The 19,709-nt window shown below is 46.3% G+C and overlaps 1 protein-coding gene across 5 annotated transcripts in view; it reads right to left on the bottom strand.

Annotated features, from left to right (window-relative positions):
* Window positions 1–19,709, bottom strand: part of CBX6 (chromobox 6) — a 69,977-nt gene that overhangs the window by 43,867 nt on the left and 6,401 nt on the right. For 3 of the 5 annotated variants that reach the window (XM_050917407.1, XM_050917425.1, XM_050917434.1), the window contains exon 5: window positions 12,005–12,966. In XM_050917407.1, coding sequence (XP_050773364.1) covers window positions 12,005–12,966 — 962 coding nt within the window. Of the gene's footprint in view, window positions 1–975; window positions 3,653–12,004; window positions 12,967–19,709 lie in introns of those variants that run through there. The other 2 variants (XM_050917442.1, XM_050917417.1) reach the window with 2 other exon arrangements.

Here is a 19,709-nt window from a genome sequence, read left to right as displayed (position 1 = left end):
AGTGGTGATTGGACTGTGTTAAGTTGCAATAACAATTGCTATAGGTCAGTCAGGAAATCCATCACAGGGGCAGATGTCATGCAAGTGTGCAGGGCCATTAATTGCCTCCTACTACACAGTGAATGGTTTTGCAGCAATGGGCTTCCTGAACTATGGTGGGGCAACAGATGGCACACATATCTCTATTTTAGCACCAACCACAGAGTACATTGAGAGAGAGGGCTATTTTTCTATGGTAATGCAAGCACTGGTGGATCACTAGAGATGTTTTCTTGGTATCACTGGGGGCTGGTCAGGGAACGTGCAGGTGCATGATGCACATATCTTTAAAAACACAAGACTGTTCAGAAAGCTACAATCAGGGACTCTCTTTTCCAACTGGTGGATTATAATCAGGAATGTTGAAATACTATAGAGATCCTGGGAGACCCAGTCTACCCCTTGCTCCCATGGCTCATAAGGCTGTACACCAGGTACCTCAACAGCACCAAGGACCGTTTGCACTATAGGCTCGGAAGGTGCAGAACAGTTGAAGTGCCTTTGGTCATCTGAAGGGTTGCTGGCATTGTCTATTTATGAGACTGGACCTCAATGAAAAAAATCCCAAAGATTATAGCTGCCAGCTGTGTGCTGCATAATATCTGTGAAGCGAAGGGGAAAAGTTTCCACCAGGCTGGAGGGCAAGTGAATGGCTATCTGCTGAATATGAACAGCCAGATACAAAGACTATAAGAAGAGCTCAGCATGGAGCTGTATGGCCCAGGGAAGCTTTGAAAGACCATTTTATGAGTTGCCAGAGTAGTGTGCTCTAGCTGGCCTTGCTCTTTTGCAGCCCAGTATGAATCTTGTAATACAACACTGCCAATGCACCTTGTAATACTGTCTGAGAATGATGTGGGTTCTGAGACAGGAAACTGGTGAGTGTCAGACAAGCTCAGCACCAGCCCGCATATGTTGTGAACAAATAAAGATGAATTATGTTTCAAAAAATAGAATTTTATTCTGTAACATGAACCAGGCAAAGTATTAAACATTTAGAACTTTATAAAACTTGATAAATTAAAGGAACAATTTACAAAGGGGAAAGAACCGTCATTTTATATTTCAGGTGCGCACACACCAACCGTGTCTTTCACAGGTCAGTGAATGTGCAGCTGTGATTGTCTTTAACGTCCCCCGGATTGGATAGGTAGGGGCAGTGCAGTGGTCCTTGATGCCATGTGGAATGTAGAGGGGCGGTGTAAGGAGGTCTCAACATTGAGTTGTTTATGGGCTGCAGAGGGAGGTAAGCTTGGGATTCTTAGATCCTGCAGACTCTGGTAGACCTGCAGGTCCATTTGCTGCCTCAGAAGCACCATTATGCTCTGGTGCATCTCCCTCTCCTCTCCACTCCTTCCTTCCCCAAGCTGTTTGCAAGGGTCATCCTCCGATGCAGCATAGACTTACATCTCCTAGAACATATGATCCTGAGTCCTCTTCTTTCTCCTCCTTATCTGGCTCAGGCGTTCTGTGGGTGTGGAGGGGGAGACCGTAAAGGCCACAACAACAGCAGCTGCAAACACACAGGGGTGCCATCGTCAGTGTATTCACAACAGAAATCAAACCTTAGGATACTAGACTCACTCCCCTTGATCCCCAAAAGTTGTGAACACTGCATTCTCACTTCTCCTTGGGCTTGATACAACATTGCGTCAGTTACAGCACCAGTGAGAATATGGCCTGTGGGGATGATTGGGGAAATGAAGGTGGATAGCTCACAGTTATTAATATAGTTGTATAGGGTAATAGAACTGAATAGTGGCACTGTTGTCCACTGGCAGGGGTGATTTTAGCAAGTATCTCACTCCTGAGGGTAAAAGAAGCAGAGAGAATAGCTACTGCTGGCATCCTGATGCCACCTGGGCATATATGCTACTAGCCTAGGTACTGCAATGGTGCCTGTTGCAGTTATCACTGAGTGGTGTGGAAGTGTTCTACGGTGGCGGAAGAAATAAGGCAGCGCTCCGCAGAAACCTTTGGCAGAGGATTGCAGAGTGCCTCCATCAGAGTTTCATCACAAGCTCCGTGGAGGATTCACGAGACATCCTGAAGAGTATAAACAAACTGCTCTGCATGGTCCCTTCTGCCTAATTCTAGAGGGGGATGAGAAGTGGATAGCAACTCTACGTCTCTTGGTTGTTTCATTATCTCTTTGAGCATAAATAAAAGAGTAAATCAACAGATGTGTCCTGCTAGTTTGGGGGTTCCATCTCTGTAATTTCAAAACAAACTGCATCCTTACCAGAGGTTCCTGCCCCTGCACCAGGCTCACTCTTTGACTGTCAGAACTGGCTGGACTATGCTGGAGTCAAAAACATATCCTGGCTCACTGTGCAGCTGGATCCCCTGGTTGCTTGTCCCCCATACTCCTCTTCGCTGTTCATAGCAGGGGCCTGTGACCTGGGTCCTCCAAAGTATTCACAGGGCTCTCGGGTGTGGGGTCTCTCCCAAGGATGCACCTCCGCACCAGATTGATGGCCTCTCTTGCCTTCTGCTACGCCTGCCACAGCTCCATGGCTTTCATGCGGCATTGCTGCTGGTCCCTCTTCTAGCCCTTCTCCTGCATGCCCCAAGCAATCTGCTCATAGATGTCAACATTTCCACAGCTGGATTGGAGCTGTGCCTGCACTGCCTCTTCTTCCCACAAACCCAGGAAGTACAAAACCTTTCTCCTGTCTATGGGCAGTTGCACATAACAATGGAATGTTGCTAGGTGTTTGCCAAGCCGGGCAACCAAGAAAAGGAATTTCAAAAATTTGTGGGGCTTTAAAAAGGAGGAACAGTTTCCTGTCCACCTAGCCCCTGGGAAGCAGAGTTCACAACGGTGACAAGAGTGATCACTGTGGGGTATTGTGGGCTAGTTCCTGGAGGCCAGTAACAGTTGACATAAGTAACACAGTATCTACACTGACACTGCGTCAACCTAATTACATCAACCTTGACTATCCACTACTCAGGGAGGTGGTGGTGTTAAGTTGCTGTACCGGGGCATTTATATCAGCAGGAACAAAATTTAAAAGTGTAGACACATCCACAACTAAGTTGATGTAAGCTGCCTTGTGCTGACCCAACCATGTAATGTAGACCAGGCCTTAGTGGTCAGATCTGGTGCTCACAGGCTCTTCTAGGCCAAATTGCAGCAAGCACTGAAGACAAAGGGAGGGGAAACATGATAATAGACTTGCCTTGCCCCACATCCAGATGGGTTTTCAATATAGCTCTCATTAAGCATTTTAAATAGGAGGCAGGAGTTGGGCATTTCCACATCATAATGCTGGGATTGTTGTTTTGCTTTTAGTAGAAAAAGGGCACGAGGCTTCCAACTCCTCTTCTTCTAGTTACAATAGATTTTGAAGTCCAAGAACTATGTATGAACCAGTATCAAGAACAGCCGTCTGGTTTGTCCAGGTAGTTAGCATGTCACTTGTTGCCACAGTCATACTGGGATTCCAGGTGAATGGATGGCTCCAGAGGAGAACATCAGTGTGTCTGTCCATGTCCCCTGCCTCTGAGAGCAGCAGTCCAGTTTCTTGTGTTTTTGGGCAGAGGCTTGGCTCTATCTTTGTTCTTCGTTTGTATTTGCTGCTGTTTTGTTTTTAAATGTGGAAACTACCTAAAGAGTCAAGTTAACAGCTCAGCTAGTCTGTCCCCAATTACTTAAAAATTAAAGCACAAAAGACCTGTTAAGACCTCTAGTCCATTTTCCAACACTCCTCACTGTTATCTGCAGTATATTCTCCGGTGCTTTGGCCAAGCTAGTTGTAAGTAACTTTGTGATGGGGTGAACACTGCTTCCCTTGGCAGATTAAAACATCACCACTCACCTCTGAAAATCACAGTGAGTCACATACACACAAGGCAGGCAACAGGCTTTGGAATGTAACAATTTATTGGGGTTAATATTTTTCTTTAACTCCCCATTTCTGGCATCGATACAATACTCAAGAGCAGCAGAAAGAACAAAATGTACAAGAATACAAGAGTAATTAGCACAAACCGCCCCCAAACCCAGAGCAAACCACTTTTCTGCTGGAAATGCCAATGGGAGGGGGATCCTATCCCCCCACCCCGCATCCCATCCATCCACTCTAGACACAGTTTAGCCAGCTGGGAACTGGATTAAAATAAGCAAACGCAAACACTATATTTAAAAATGAAAATTACAAGACAAAAAAATATAGATATACAATTCATTCGTGCATGATTCTTTAATTAAATGCATTTTTCAAAATAAAAAAGTTACAAGATATTTAGGTTTATTTTAAATTAAAAAAAGAGTCACCACCTCCCCTCTCTGGGTATGTCTCCAGTTGGCTGCGAGTGTGTGATTCCCAGCTTGAGGGGACATACTTACCCCAGCTCTCACTGACCCTGCATACTAAAAACAGGATGCAGCCATAGTGGCACAAGCCGCAGGAAGGGCTAGTTGCCCCAAGTACATGCCCGTCTGAGACCCCAGAGTGGCTAACCTGTCCCACAGTTCGCACGGCCACAGTTACACTGTTTTTAGTGTGTTAGCTCAATAAGAAGTAGTGTGAATGTCTCCTCGAGCTGGAATCACACAACCAGCTTAGAGGGTAGCCATACCCTGTATGCCAAGTGTGGGGTGGGTAGGGAGGGTACATGGGTTGCATCAGGACCATCACCATTATAGAAATTACATCAAAATCTCTCTCTGGGATAAAGAGAAAAGCCCTTATCCTGCAAAGACTTATGCACATGCTTAGCTTGAAGCACCCAAGTACCTTTAGACCTCAAGGGAACTACTCGCCTGCTTAAAGTTAAGTACTTGAAAAAGTTTGCAGGATCTGGGCCTCAGCTTGGCACCTGGGGAGGTGGAGGGAAGAGGCAGATGGGCAAGCCCAGATTTCCCACGACCACCTTGCAATTTTCCATCAAACATTTTTTTTAAAAAAATGAGAATCCTGAACTGTTAAGAAGGGAAGGGGGACATGGCAAGTAGTTTAGCTCCAAAATTTAATTTTAAAAAATATAATGGTAGATTTATTTATTTATTTTCAGAACTTGAATGAAGTTTCCTTCCCCCTCCCCAACAAGGAAACCCATCTGCCCCTGCTGCACTGGAAGAGTCAGGGCTACTCCTGGGAAACCAGGAAGTGATACTGACCAGCTATTTTTACTGTCCTAGCAGAAGTGCAAAGAAGAAAACTGCAATAATGGGGAAAATGTACTTGGATTTAAACAGATACGTTTCCTGTAGGAGGCCCCAATTCAGAAAAGTACTTAGATCCATAACCATCCGCTTTAAAGTTTTGTGCATGCTTTAAGTGCTTTCCTGAACAGGGATGGATTTAAGCATGTGCTTCAATGCTTTGCTGAATCGGGGCATCATGGGGTTTTAGTTAATACAGGGATTAATGTTTAAATTTCTTAACCTGCCATTGCCACCCCATCAAATTAATTTCTTTTGAATCACCCACCACTGCCAATATTTAAGATCACATTACTCTGATTTCTCTTACTGATGCTCTCCTTTGGGGTATCACCCTGTCTCTTTCCTCTGCCTTTTTCACACTATTTCCCCTGTTGCAGTCATATCTCAATACCCTCTTCCCCATACCAGTTTTAGATTGGCCAGAGAGGGCAAAAATGGGACACTCCACCCCCCCTAGACGGAACATGATGTCTCTGCAGAAAATCCCAGACAGCACCCCCTTGAGGGACATGTGTGGAACATCCCTAACGGATGGAGGTGTCCTGTTAGGGTGGAAAGCATGTCTTGGATGCAGTTCTGCATCTAAGACAGAACTTTGGATGGTCCTGTAGGGTTTCATCCTGTGCTAGGCAGCAGAAGGTGGGAAGGACAGAAGAACTGCTAGAGGTACAACCCTGCAAAAACTGGTATCTTCCTTTGTTACCTGACTGAAATGTTGAGTGGGGGGAGGAGTGGGGAAAAGGAACCAGCAAGTCCCCACTACTTCTAAACCAATGAGGGCCATCTCAACCCTGGAAGTGTATAGCATGTTATAATGAGCATATATGACCACATAGTGTCAACACAACTGCCTCACTGTGGGGGAGGGGCGACTAGGAGCAGCAGGGAGGCCCAGATCTGATATTGGATAACTGACCTGGGGAGGTTACGTAGCAAATGGAAAAATAAGGGTTGGGACAAGGAGATGAGACATTCTGCTCCTCAGAAATGTACACATTGGACTTTTGGAGGAGGGCCAAAACGGTCTCTCATTCAAAGCGAGAGTGACAATGAAAGGAATTTATAAAATATCTGGGAAGAAATGAGTTGGTTCTGAAGCAATACTCAGCCCTTCTATAGCTCTATACGCACATTACTAAATTTAGCCTCCCAGCATCCTCTGGGCATTGTCCCCATGGTACAGACAGGGGAACGGAGGCAAAGGACAGAGAAGCAACTTGCACAAGGTCACAGGAAATCAAAAGAACCCAGGAATGCCTAGCTCCCAGCCCCAAGAGTAACCCTCTGAACTATGATACATTTGATATAAGGATTGGGACGGATTATGTGGAGGATTCTTTTATATATATATATATTCATATAAAAAGTAAATAAGATCCCAGCTCTTGCATGATTATTGGGCAATCCAAAAAGCAGCAAAGCAAGCAACACTGCAGCAAAGGATACACCAGGCCAAACAGTGCAAGGCCTCAGAGTTAGAGGTGTGGGGACGGGGGACGGACAAGAACTCCTCCAAAGGGACATGGAGCACTTAGCCAGTCACCCATTCCTGGTGGCGAGAAGGGTCACCCCAGTTGGCTACAATACCCTCTCCTCTCCCCGTCATACCACATCCACAGATACCACTGTTGATGTGGTGTAGAGGGCGGGGGAATGACTCCCTGCCAGCACTGTTGCTCCCCACCCCAACCTGTGCGTTAGCTTGGATATCCACAGGGAGTTCCCACTCTCCATCCCCAGTACTGTCAGGTCCATGAAGGAAGTTAGATTGACTGTTGGGAATATTGCAAAGCGCCTGAAACTTCCCTTAACAGCAGAGGCAATGAAAGGGATTTAACTCCCCAGGAAGACTCAGCTCAGACAGTAACCATTTGGTAAAGGATGGAGGGTACCTTACCTCCATCCCAGCAGGGGTGGGAGCAGAAGGGTCACTGAAGTACAGGAGATGCGGAGACACTCCCCCACTCCTTGAAAATACACAGCAAGTTAGTAGCTCACCTAAGATTAGAAGGCAGAACTCCCCACTGGGCCTACATACATCCTCCCATCCCTGCAAAGGCTTTGTATCCTTGTCAGCTCCATGCCCATATGCTAGCTTCATTCAGAAAGACCAGAACGGCGTGCTGGGCAAAGGCGGAAGATTAGTATACATGCTCAGTTCAGAACTGAAGCTGTAGGTCAGGACAGAGGGCCACTGGCAGAGCTCAGGGGTGAAGAGTCGAGAAAATGAGTTCCCAAGAACAGCACAGAAGAGATAGTTTTGTTTTGTTTTTACCCAAAATGCGCAGAAGAGACCCTGACAAGAGAGACATTTTAGAGTCCCATATCTAGTAACTTATTACATTCAGACACCAATGTCTGGTTCCCATCCTCTTTCCTACAGTCACCCCAACACAGCAGATGAACAATATGCAGCAAAGAGACACAGTGCAGCCTTGGCTGGGAAAGCTCCCCCCACCATTATGGGACACACACACACGCACACCCCAGTCCAGAAGAAAACAATCCTGCTCTAGTAAAAACCCACCAATGCCACCCTGGCTCTTACCCCAACATGCACTCAATACACTCCAGCCTTCCCAAGGAGAGGGTGCTCCCCACTTGTCCAAAGCTTCAGGTACACTTCGGGGTTTCTGCCTTCCTCTGAAGATCTGGTAGTGGCCATTGCCAGACTAGACTGGGCTACATCGGGTTCTGCTGTGGGAAATTCTATATTTAAAATGTCATTTCCACTAAGCACTGAAATCAGTGAGCTGATAGACAAGGAAGGGAGCTCTGCCTTGTTCTAAGTGAGCATTTATTCTGCTCTTGGGGTGGTTATCTGGCAAGAAAGGTGAAAGCCAGTCTGAGATCTCAGCAGCTCCACTCACGTGCCATTTCCATTTTACCAGCCTGGCTCAGACCCCATCAGGTCAGGATTTACCATTCTGCAACAATTTTGGCACCACTGTACCTGTGAAGGGGAGAAAAATACAGAGCCTCCATCTAATTTCTGGAGAGGGAGTGGGGAAGGGGAACGGTAGTGCTGTTGGATGGAACTCACTCCAACATTTGGGGAAGTGGGGAAGAGAAGGGTAAAACAGGACTTGCCTCTTCAAATCAGAAATTGTTGGTTATCCCAAGGACACCCTCCTTTAGTTCAAGTGAGCCAAATACCATCCCAGACACATAATTCAACACTACAAAATACTCCTTTCTCTAAGAACCATCTAATACCACTACAGTTTGTGCAATCACTGCATTTATTATTCATTTTTAAACTCTCTCCCCCATAGAAATTTCATTTTTTAAAAACTTTATTCTTTTTTCTTTTCTTTTTTTTTTCTTGCAAAACTATTCATTTCACTTTTTCCACTTTCCATCATAAAATCTCCTCTAAAAACAACAACAACAAGAGAATAAACATGGCACAGACAAAGACTGTTTCCCTGGTTTGGGGGGAATGCTTCTGAATACTCCCTCCAACCCTATGCCCTCTCTGAAAGCATGGATGGGACCTCCCCTTTATCTTCCAGTAGAGAGGGAGGAAAAAATAAATCGGAAATGGAAGGTGAGAGTCCCCACATTCATACCAGTGTGGGGTTTTGCCAGCCTCTAGTGGCTGGACCACACAAAGATTTATGAGACTACTAGTGCCTGGTCTTTAGCTCAAGCAAGAGAGACTCACGCTTTTAGATCCAGAGGTTCAGGGTTCAATCCCCACAGGTGACCCACCCAGGAGGGTGGTGACACAAACAGTCAAGCTACTTCCCCTGACTGGATTGCACTTCCTTCCTACAGAGAGATGATCTACGATACAAGTTCCTCCAAAGCCCAGTGCTCCTCTCCCCTCTTTATAATTCCAGGAAGAAGGGTCACCAAGCCCCTATGCAATCCTCTTGCCAATGCTCCGGAGGAAGGTGAAAACCCCTCATTATGAAAAAAAAATCCAGGAACATCAGACAGACATCAAGGGGGGGGGGGGGAAAAACACGTCTGCCAAGTGAACATTTCTTGGCTAAAACACATCAAGAGTTTCCTATTAAAGTTCCCTTTTTTTCCCCGCTTAAACTTTTCAAATATTTCTGAACTTTATTACCACAAAACAAGAACGCCATCACATACACGCCAAGAGTAACCAAGCAACCTAAAAGTAAAAAAGTGACTGGTTGGCATGCATCTACTTGGTAAAATAGTTCCTCTTATCTTGCAGCCTCATAAATTAATTCCTTTTAAAAACTGTCTCTCTTTAACACAAGTCTCCTTGTTATTCTCCCAATATAGATCTCCCACATCTCCCCAGCCTGCTTTCTTCTGAAGCTGCAGCCATTAGAATAAGTTACCATGAAATAAGAGAACCCTGCATGTGCAAGGTGAAGGAAAGATGCAAAACAATGACAACAGGCAGGTATTAATTCACATACACACGTACATATCCAACAAATTACAGGAAGCCTTGGACTCATGAATGAATGGGGAAGTCTCCCCCACCCTGTAACTGGTTTTGAAATATTCTGCTGGATTTTAAGTTTTGTTTAAAAAACCCACAAAGGATGGGCAGTTTTATGTGTGTGTGTGTGGGGGGGTGTTGTGGTTGTGTGGGAATACAACTAACCATAAGTAGGATCATCTCTCAGATTGGCTACACACAAACTGGAATTTTGAATTCGCACCTTTTAAAAATTTTGATGCAAGTCTCTGTGTGGACATTTATTTTGCAGTAGGTGAGTTTTAAGGCTGGTCTACATCTAAAAATTAGATCGAACTAGCCACACATTGCTTAAGGCTGTGAAAAATGTTGTGCCCTGTGCAATGTACTTAGGTCAATCTAACCCCCACTGTAGGCGCAGCCAGGGCAGTGAAAGAATTCTTTCAACCAAGCACCGCCTCTTGAAGCGGTGGTTTTACATCGACAGAAAAACCCCTTCTATCACTGTAGCAAGTGTCTATGCCACAGTGGCGTAGCAGCAGCCGTAGTGCTTGTAGTGTAGACATACCCTTCAAATCCAGGGTGTTTGCAGGCAAAACAACAAAAGGGGTGAATTCCACTCAATTTAGTTATTTTGGTGGCTGTGTGTGTGTGTGAGAGAGAGAAGTCCTTAGAGCTGAGTTCCTCTCTCCTCCACCCAGTACACGCACACCTGTAGGCATATTTATTATGGATCCCACAACAGGCAACACCTCCCCCGCCCCCCACCCATTTTCCCCCATAGTCATGGAATCAAGGCAGACACTCACTGCAACACTAATTTAGACTGAATGTAACAGCCTCTCTTCCCCACACCTCAGTGTTTCAGATTCAGCAACAGTGGAGTGGGGAAATGAGGGAAGGGTATCTAGCCACAAAGCTCAGCACCGACATAGAATCAAACAAGCCATGGAATGGCAAAGAAGAGCGCTTTTGCACCTTGGACATTAAGAGCATGTCTCAAGGAAATGGAGAAAGCCATACCTTCGCCTGCTTCCAATTACAGAGGGTGGGGGCCATTCCAGATCCAATTTCACACTGAACATGTAAAATCAAGGAGTTGGGGGTAGGGTGGGATGGGGGGCAGGGGAAGGAGAGGCAGGCAGGTGCGCACACACACACACACACTAAATGTAAGACACGGTAATTCTTACAACAGGTTCTTAGCACCTTTGGTTGACAATTGTAGAGGCAATTTCAGATCCTGGAAATGGTTGTGGTGAACTCTCTCCAACCCACCCACCAGAAAGAGATGAAACCGAGCAGGAAGAGTAGCAGATCTTCCTTCGCACACACAAGGCCTGTGAGGCGATTCAGTGGAGACAAGGAGGCTTATATCTTCCCTGGGAGGTACGACTTGCCGACCTCATCTGACTGGAGTAATGTCATGCCAAGCCATGCCATTGCTCCTCCTGAATTGATGGACGGGTGTGTGGCTTTCCCACTTCCATTAGAAAAGGCTTAGGAAGGGTACGGCATGTCTCAGACCCGAGCGAGTGCAAATGATGAACACGAGGAGAAAGATCCAGGCTGGAAGTGACAGGCCCAAGAAAGCTGAGCAGACTGGAAGATCTGGAAGGGAAGGAGCAGAAGGGAGGAGGAAGGGCCCAGGTGGTCTCAAAGTGCCCATACAACTGCCAAGTTAGCACCACTAGTAAAAGCAAGAAGGAAGTGAGCCAGGGGCATGTGCTGTAGGGGTGCAACCCCCTACTCGGGCTCTGCTGCAATCTCGTTCTAGCCCTGATGCTTGAACTTCTGATCCCCCCCCCCCCCCCGATAGTGTCCCTCTCCCAGAGATCAGTAGCTCTGGCTGTAAGCTGGATCATAAGAGACAGCAAATCCATGCCACAGAGAAAGAGGGTCAGAGCTGCCCTGGGAGAAGGCAGGGTGAAGAACTGGAGAAGTGGAGGAGTGTGTACACAGTGCAGGGCAGAGGGGGAAGGTGGGGGGCGCACGGCCCCTTTCAAGTGCCTTATCCATCTCTCCAGTAGCAGGAGCTCCCCCATATCTTCAGAAAAGATGGGGGGATCCTTCCCCACCCAGCCCCAACACACGCGCACACACACACACTCTCCATTGTTGCCCAGGCTCCATATTAGTTTGACAACATGTTCTTTGAAGACAAATGATCATTCCCCAGCCCAACCCCTCGCAGCTGACACATCTGGGAACTTCAGACACCTCGGCCCTCCAACTCCTACCCCAGTCTCTGAGCAGAAAGAAAAAGAACCAGGGAAGGGGAGGGGGGAGAGTAGGAGAAAACTAACCACAGCCATTCACACCAGGACTTCTTCCAGCAGAGCCTCCCCTTCCCCCCCCAAAGCAGGAAGCCAACTTCTCACTTGCTGCCTCCTCCACCCGCTGCAGCCTTCTCGAAATCCTCTGCGTTGCAGAACTCCTTGATGGTGACGGTCAGGAGATTGCTGGTGACATCCGTGACCACCACGTTGGAGCAGGGGGACATCTCGGGGCGCCAGTCGCCAGCCTCCTGCTCTGGGTCAGAAGAGGAAAGGGACGATGAGGGTGTCTGGCCCCCAGCACATCCCCCAGGGGGAGAGCGCTTGCTGGTGGCCGCTGATTCTGGTGGGATCGACAGGTCCAGGACCTCCGACTCGCGCCAGTCAGGGATGGCGGGGCTCAGGGTCTCGGGAAGCAGCTTTGGGGGAGAATCGTCTGGGTCGGAGGAAGAGTGAGGAGTAGGAGAGGGGCAGCCTGACGAGCTGGAGCTGCGGGCATCGTAAGGGGTAGAGCCTATTATCAGCCCGCAGGAGGCACCTTGTGAGCCCCCTGCCTCCATCTTGCCCTCCAGGGATGGGGCTGGTGCAGCGGACGGCTTGTTGTACAGTGAGAAGGTGCCGAACTTCATGTGGCGGATCTGGGTGCGGAGGATGCTCTCGCTGAACTTCTTACTCTTGCCAATGACACGGTTTCGTGAGGGGATCTTTGGTCGGGCCAAGCCCCCTCCTCCACTTGCGGCCTTTCCACCCTTGTCAATAACCTTGAGGTTGAGGATGATGCGGCTGCGTTTGGGCTCACGAGGCTTCACCTTGCGGTTGATGATACGGACAGTCTCAGAGAAGGGCGAGACTGGAGGACGTATGCCAGCCCCCCCACCCACACCCCCGCTGTTCTGGGGGTCTGGGCGGGGCAAGGGGCGCCGGGACATGCGATGGCATCGCCGGATGTCTTTCTTGAGCCGGTGTACTGCGGCGCTGGAGTGCAGCTTGGGCGATGAAGTGCTAGAGCCAGGCTTGACAGAAAAGTGTACATCCCCAATGTGAAGGGCCTCCGCCTGGGCCCGAGCCTGCGGTGGGGGAGGAGAGAGAAGAATAGAGTCAGAGATGACCTGAGATATGCCAGGCCTTGAATCGGGGGCACCTCAGCTTGGGGTGACAAGACCACATTAGAAGCACCCTGTCAGGAACCAGAGAGCTACACCTCGTTTGTATACAAAATAATATTTAAATGAAGAAATAAATGCACAGGACCCTAGTACTAAGGCAGTGGCCCCCCAACCTTTTTGGCTGGTGGGTGCCAGCCGAAGGACCATTGCGGCGGTGGAGCACCCGCCGAAATGCCACCTCTCAATGACGCCGCTTGCCGTCGACAAGCAATGTCATCGAGAGGTGTCCCCGCCGAAATTTGGGAGCGATGTCTCTCGATGACGTCACTTGTCAGCGACAAGCAGCGTCAGCGAGAGGCGTCCCCGCCGAAATGCCGCTGAAATTCGGCGGCATTTCAGCGGGTGCTTTTCCGGGGGCCAGGACGCAGGTGGATTAAGATGCCCCCGCGGGCGCTGCGGCGCCCACAGGCACCGCATTGGGGACCACTGTACTAAGGTAACCCAGTGGTGAATGGCTGCCAGAAGTCCCTCTCAGTGCCTGTTACAGCCCCTAGCTATGGAGCCTTGGCTCTTTAGTTCAAGCGGTAGCAGCTCCTGCTTTAGCTCTGGAAGTTCTCTGTTCAATCCCCAATGCATCAGCCAAGATGGCAGCTCTGACACTTTCATCATCTTTGACAAATGAGAAAAACGACCTGCTGGTGTGTGTTCAGCAGCAATGAAAACCACCAACCAAGGAACTCAGAGCCATGGGAAAGGAACAGCAGACGTCGTCTGCAGACTGTTACTATCAATCACCACGAATGGCTCCTCCACAAACAAGGGAAGTTTGCGCAAGTGAGCCAGTCAGGTTCTAGGACTTACCAAGGACTGCACTTTGAGGAAGTCTGAGACTAGGTCTACACTACAGATTTACGTCGGCAGAACTACGTCGCTCAGGGGTGTGGAAAATCCTCACCTGAGTGATGCAGTTATACTGACCTTACCCCATGTGTAGACAGTGCTATGTCTATGGGAGGGCTTCGCCTGTAGACAAAGCCACCATCTCTTGAGGAGGTGGAGTACCTACGCTGACAGGAGAAGCGCTCCTGTCGTCATAAGTAGCACCCTCACAAAGCGCTACAGTATTTCCTTGACCTCCCGCTTCTTACATGATCCCCTGAAAGAGAAGCACAAAGGAAAGCACCCAGGGAGCCTAGTGCCAGAGAATCTAAACCTACACTCAATTGTTGCTATACCCTGTCACCAGGAGAAGGGGCCAATCATCCTAATAAGCATACGGTGGTTGTTGGTGGGGCTGAGCACCGAAAAGTTTATTTAGGGTGAGTAAGAACCCCAAAGCATGCTAGGCACTGTCTGAATGCAGGGAACAGGGACTGTGTCCATAATCTCACAATCTAGAAGACAAACAAGACGAAGGATAGGGGAGAGGAATAAAGCAAACAAACTAAGTCCCATCCAGACAATTAGTTGGCTAATTTCTTGTAGATGTCATGGGAGAAATGGATCTTTAGGAAGGGTTGATGGAAAAGGTTGTGGTCTGATGGATACTGTGAGAGGAAAGTCTCAGATTCAAGGTTCAAAAAGATACTGGACATAGAATCATAGGAGTGGAAGGGACTACGAGAGGTCTTGTAGTCTATTCCCCTGTACTCAAGGCAGGACTAAGTATAGACCATCTCTGACAGTTTTTTGTCTAACCTGTTCTGTCACTGGAGATTTTTAAGAGATTCCACAACTTCCCTAGGTAATTTAATCCAGTGCTTACCCACCCTAACAGTCAGGAAGTTTTTCCTAATGTCCAACCTAAACCACTCTTGCTGCAATTTAAGCTAATTGCTTCTTGTCCTATCCTCAGAGGTAAATGAGAACAATTTACCTGCCTTCTCCTTGTAACAACCTTTTATATACTTGAAAACTAATGTCCCCCCCTCAGTCTTCTCCAAACTAAACAAACCCATTTTTTTCAATCTTCCCTCATAGGTCATGCTTTTTAGATCTTTATTCATTTTTGTTCCTCTTCTCTGGACTTTCTCCAGTTTGTCCACATCTTTCCTGAAATGTGGCCCCCAGAACTGGACATAGTACTCCAGTTAAGGCCTATTCAGAGCACAGCAGAGCGGAAGAATTACTTCTCATGTCTTGCTTGCAACACTCCTGCTAATACAACCCAGAATGTTTGCTTGTTTTGCAACAGTGTTTCACTGTTGACTCATATTTAGCTTGTGATCCACTATGACTCTGGACCCCTTTCCACAGTACTTCTTTCTAGGCAGTAATTTCCCATTTTGTATGTGTACAACTGATTGTTCCTTCCTAAGTGGAGTACTTTGCATTTGTCCTTATTGAATTTCATCCTATTTACTTCAGACCTTTTCTCCAGTTTGTCCAGATGATTTTGACTTTTAATCTTATTCTCCAAAGCACTTACAACCCCTCCCAGCTTCGTATCGTCTGAAAACTTTATAAGTGTGCTCTCTATGCCATTATCGAAATCATTAATGTATTGAATAGAACCAGACCCAGGACCGATGACTGCGGGACCCCACTTGATCAGCCAGTCCAGCTTGACTGTGAACCACTGATAACTACTCTCTGGGAATAGTTGTCCAATCAGTTATGCATCCACCTTATAGTAGCTCTATCTAGGTTGTATTTCCCATCAGATGCTTTTGACGAGACTGCAAAAATCTTTTTACTTACTTATCATCATTATTGTTACTGTGGTGTGAAAAATCCTCTCTGGAGTCTGGACCTTGACAAAAAAATAATTAAACTACCCCTGACCTAGGGTCTATATTAGTTCCCGATGCAATTCTTATGTTCCTATTCCACCCCCAGGTTCCGATGCAATTCCTGTGTTCTTATTCTCCCCCTAAAAACTTGTCCAGACTTGTCCTGCTCCTTCAGATGAGATATATTTGTTCAACGTGACAGATTAAATAGTGGAAGTGTAGAAGAAGCACCTGCTTTTCTCAGAGAAAAGAGAGAGCTGCTTTCCCCACTCCTCCACAATAAATGTATCAGGAGTCACATCTGCTAACGTTTGGGACAAACGTTTTTAGTTCTTCTTAGTCCTGTAGAGCCACAACAACATCTCTGGGAGAGTGAGCTGGAACTTACGCTGGCTCGTGCATCAGCAACAGGATTGTCTGCAGGGAGCTAATTACATTTTCATTTGTAAATTGAGATAGTCTGAGCTCGAGATAACGAACACAGAACCCTACAGGGTAATTTTACACTTGCTTTTCAGAGCAGAGTCACGCTTTAAATGGCGCCCTGCAAGGATAAGATGCCCCTACCCCATTGAAACAGAATCTCCCTCATCTCAAACAGAGTCACTCTATAATTCCCTTGCCCCCAAAACGCAGCCCTGGCCAGAAGTAACCAGACCTTTTGGCCCCACACTCATTATTGCCTTGCCAACTTAGAATCAAATGATTCTTGTACCATCTAGTGACCACAGTGAGAACTGCAGTCCCTAGGATACAACATCCACTATCTCACCTTGTCCTCCTGACTCTCACTCTCACAGAGTGAGCTCAGGACAGGTTCTGGGGAGCTAAGGTTTTAAGCTGCACTATTATTTCCTCTGCCATCACGCAGCTTGTACTAGACCTATAGCTCTCATCATGGGAACGGGGAGAAAACACTCAGAAACTTAAAAGCAGCACTTTAAAAGTCATCGAAGCGAGGAACCAAGATGGGGCCTATGAACTCACTCCAACTCCTTATATCTGATCCCAAAAGATTCCACTCCTGCTAACTGCCCTCACCCTGCCCACTTCAATCCCAAGTTATGACAACAGCGCAAGCTGCAGGAAGCCCCAAACCTCTCAAGCAGCCCTGCCACACAATGGGAGAAGTTGGGACTGGAGACTTGAGGCCACGTAGCTCATCTCTGGATAATACAAGGCTATTCCCTACAGTAAGATCTCCAGTGCTTTGTCTAGTCTAGATGCAAACAGCTCCAGTGACGGATGGGGGCTCCTACTGCTTCATCTGGAAATAATTTCACAGTCTAAAGGCTCATCTACGCTAGACGTTTTATACCTGGAGTTAAATGATTGTCAAATAACTCAAGGTGGTTAATGTGTTTGTAAGGCCAGTGTGGACACTCCCCAAATGTTTATTCCAGGCCACAAACGTGTTTATCCTCAGCAAAGGTTAAAAATCTCTAGCACAGACAAATCCTAACAAATTTCACTGTCAAGCATGACGTCCTAATAGGCATCCAGAGTTTCTTTTTGGCTCAGATTCATCCATTACTCCATGCCCTATGTGCCTTACAGCACAGATATTCAGATTCCTAACCCAAAGAGCCTACAGTCTAGTACAGGAGTAGGCAACCTATGGCACGCGTGCCGAAGACGGCACTTGAGCTGATTTTCAGTGGCACTCACACTGCCCGGGTCCTGGCCACTGGTCCGGAGGACTCTGCATTTTAATTTAATTTTAAATGAAGCTTCTTAAATATTTTAAAAACCTTATTTACTTTACATACAACAGTAGTTTAGTTATATATTATAGACTTATAGGAAGAGACCTTGTAAAAATGTTAAAATGTATTAATGGCACAGGAAACCTTAAATTAGAGTGAATAAATGAAGACTCGGCACACCACGTCTGAAAGGTTGCTGACCCCTGTTTCAATAGCTCTTTGAACCCGAATAAATCCTCACTCTTTTCCTCACCATTTAAATACATACAGATGGTTGTGGTTCTCTTCAGACATCTTTTAATAAAATTATTCTGGTCGATATTTTACTTTGAATCCGTGTCCTGTCTCACACATCATTATCACAGCCCCTCAAACATTTTTATTGCTCTTCTCTGAACTTCCTCCAGTTTGGGATTATCTAGTTGTGTGGTGCGGTGCAGTGAATGATATATCTTATTCCAAGTGAACTGAAACCGTACAATGAGGGATTATTAACTCCCTGATAGCTGGCATGACTGACTCTGCACAGAAAATTCATAAAACCCCTTGTCTTTTCTGCCACTACATCATACTAATCTGATGTGTGATTTGCTTTTCACTATCACACCACGGTATGTGTGTCTCTCTCTTTTAAAAGTATTGCTGCTCTCAAAGTTTCTTTTGCTCACTGAATACTTGTGTCCCAGATTACTTCCTATCCCAGAAGCACTTGTCTGCATTTTTCCTGGTTGAATCCATTTCTTATTTCCTGCCCATATTTTATTTCCCTACCCTCACGACACCTTGTATTTTACTATCCTATGAATGGAATAAACATGCTGGTTTTCTCCTCTAATAGATTTACAACAAACAGACTAAAATGGAACCTAACACTCCCTCCAACTCAACATGATGCTGTTAATCATTGCTTACATTCTTTGCAATGCTTAGCAATTCATGTTAGAGTACACGTACCCAAGTCAGCTTGAATTCATTTTTCAAGTAAAGTTTCAAGAAACAATATCAAATGCTTTAGCAAACATCCGGATGTCCCAACTACTGTGTTCCCTCCAGCCACTAGTCCAGTAATTCTACCAAATACATGATCAAGTTTGTCAGATATCATTTACAAATGCTCCTCTCTTCCCCCTGAAAGTTGATAGTTTTGCTGACCCATTCATTTTCTCTTTCCACTCCTGGCTATGTGCCTGCTTCCCTCTATACCTGGAACTACCTCCCAATCTCAGTTTACAAAGTCTTCTTTCCACTCACATCTCAGCAAGAAACACACTTCTCCCCACTAAAGGCTTAATTCTTCTATGGTGCACATGAATTGTAAGGGTTCATAGTTTAAGACAATAAAAGTCGATCCTTTCTCTGAACTTCACAAGTGCATCTTAAATGCCTCCTTCAGATGGTAAATTCCTTGGAGCAGGAACTGTCTCTACCTTTGTGACTTTAATGTGGAAGATGTGCTCAGTGCTGTACATAGAATACCCTGTTTACTGATCATGTTTCAGTTTTCACCAAGATGAAACAGTCTGCAAACATCTAGAGATTTTGTTCTCGTTTAACAGAGAATGAAGGTTGGCGTACAGCACAGTAATTGCTAGGATCACTTTTTTCCCTTCTTTTGGAAATCTGTATCACATTTGCTCAGCCCCCTAATGAATTCTCATCCCCTAGCACCTCCCTATTTCTGTTCTATTTTAAATAATTATTGCTAGTGACCTAACAAATAATTTCATCAGTTCCTTTCCTTCACACTCTAGGACACACATACTGAAGACAGGGTGATAAGTACATATTCGAGTTCCCCACAAATCTTACTTTAACTAATTTATGTCAATAACTACAAATAGGAAGTAATAAAGACCTTGGATGCAATTCTTTTCTTGCTTTGATTCAAACTAAAACATTTCAGTAGCTCTGATGTATTTACATGATTCCCTCCTTGTTTATTAGTGCATCTGTTTTGTCTTGTACTCCCCCCTCAAATAATATATTTTAAGAGCCCTTATTTCCCCTTTCACCTCTTGGCCTAGCATTCTGCCTTGTTTTACTGCCTGTCTGTTCTGCAACCTTCAGCTGACAGAGCAACAGCAAGCTGTGCTCCTAAGCAACTCTACCATAAACTGTTTTCCCATTGGAGGAGAATGAATGCTATGAGGGAACAGATTTCAATTTCAACCTGCTGAGGGGTAATTTATGAACAGGGAGATCAAATGCGGAGTTTGAGGGGGAAAGTTGCTTAACACCATGTTGCGCCTCCCTCCACTTCAGTTTA

Source organism: Gopherus flavomarginatus, chromosome 1 (assembly GCF_025201925.1).
Source record: "Gopherus flavomarginatus isolate rGopFla2 chromosome 1, rGopFla2.mat.asm, whole genome shotgun sequence".
In the NCBI taxonomy this organism is placed as follows: domain Eukaryota; kingdom Metazoa; phylum Chordata; order Testudines; family Testudinidae; genus Gopherus; species Gopherus flavomarginatus.
This window is presented reverse-complemented; position numbering and strand designations above follow the sequence as displayed.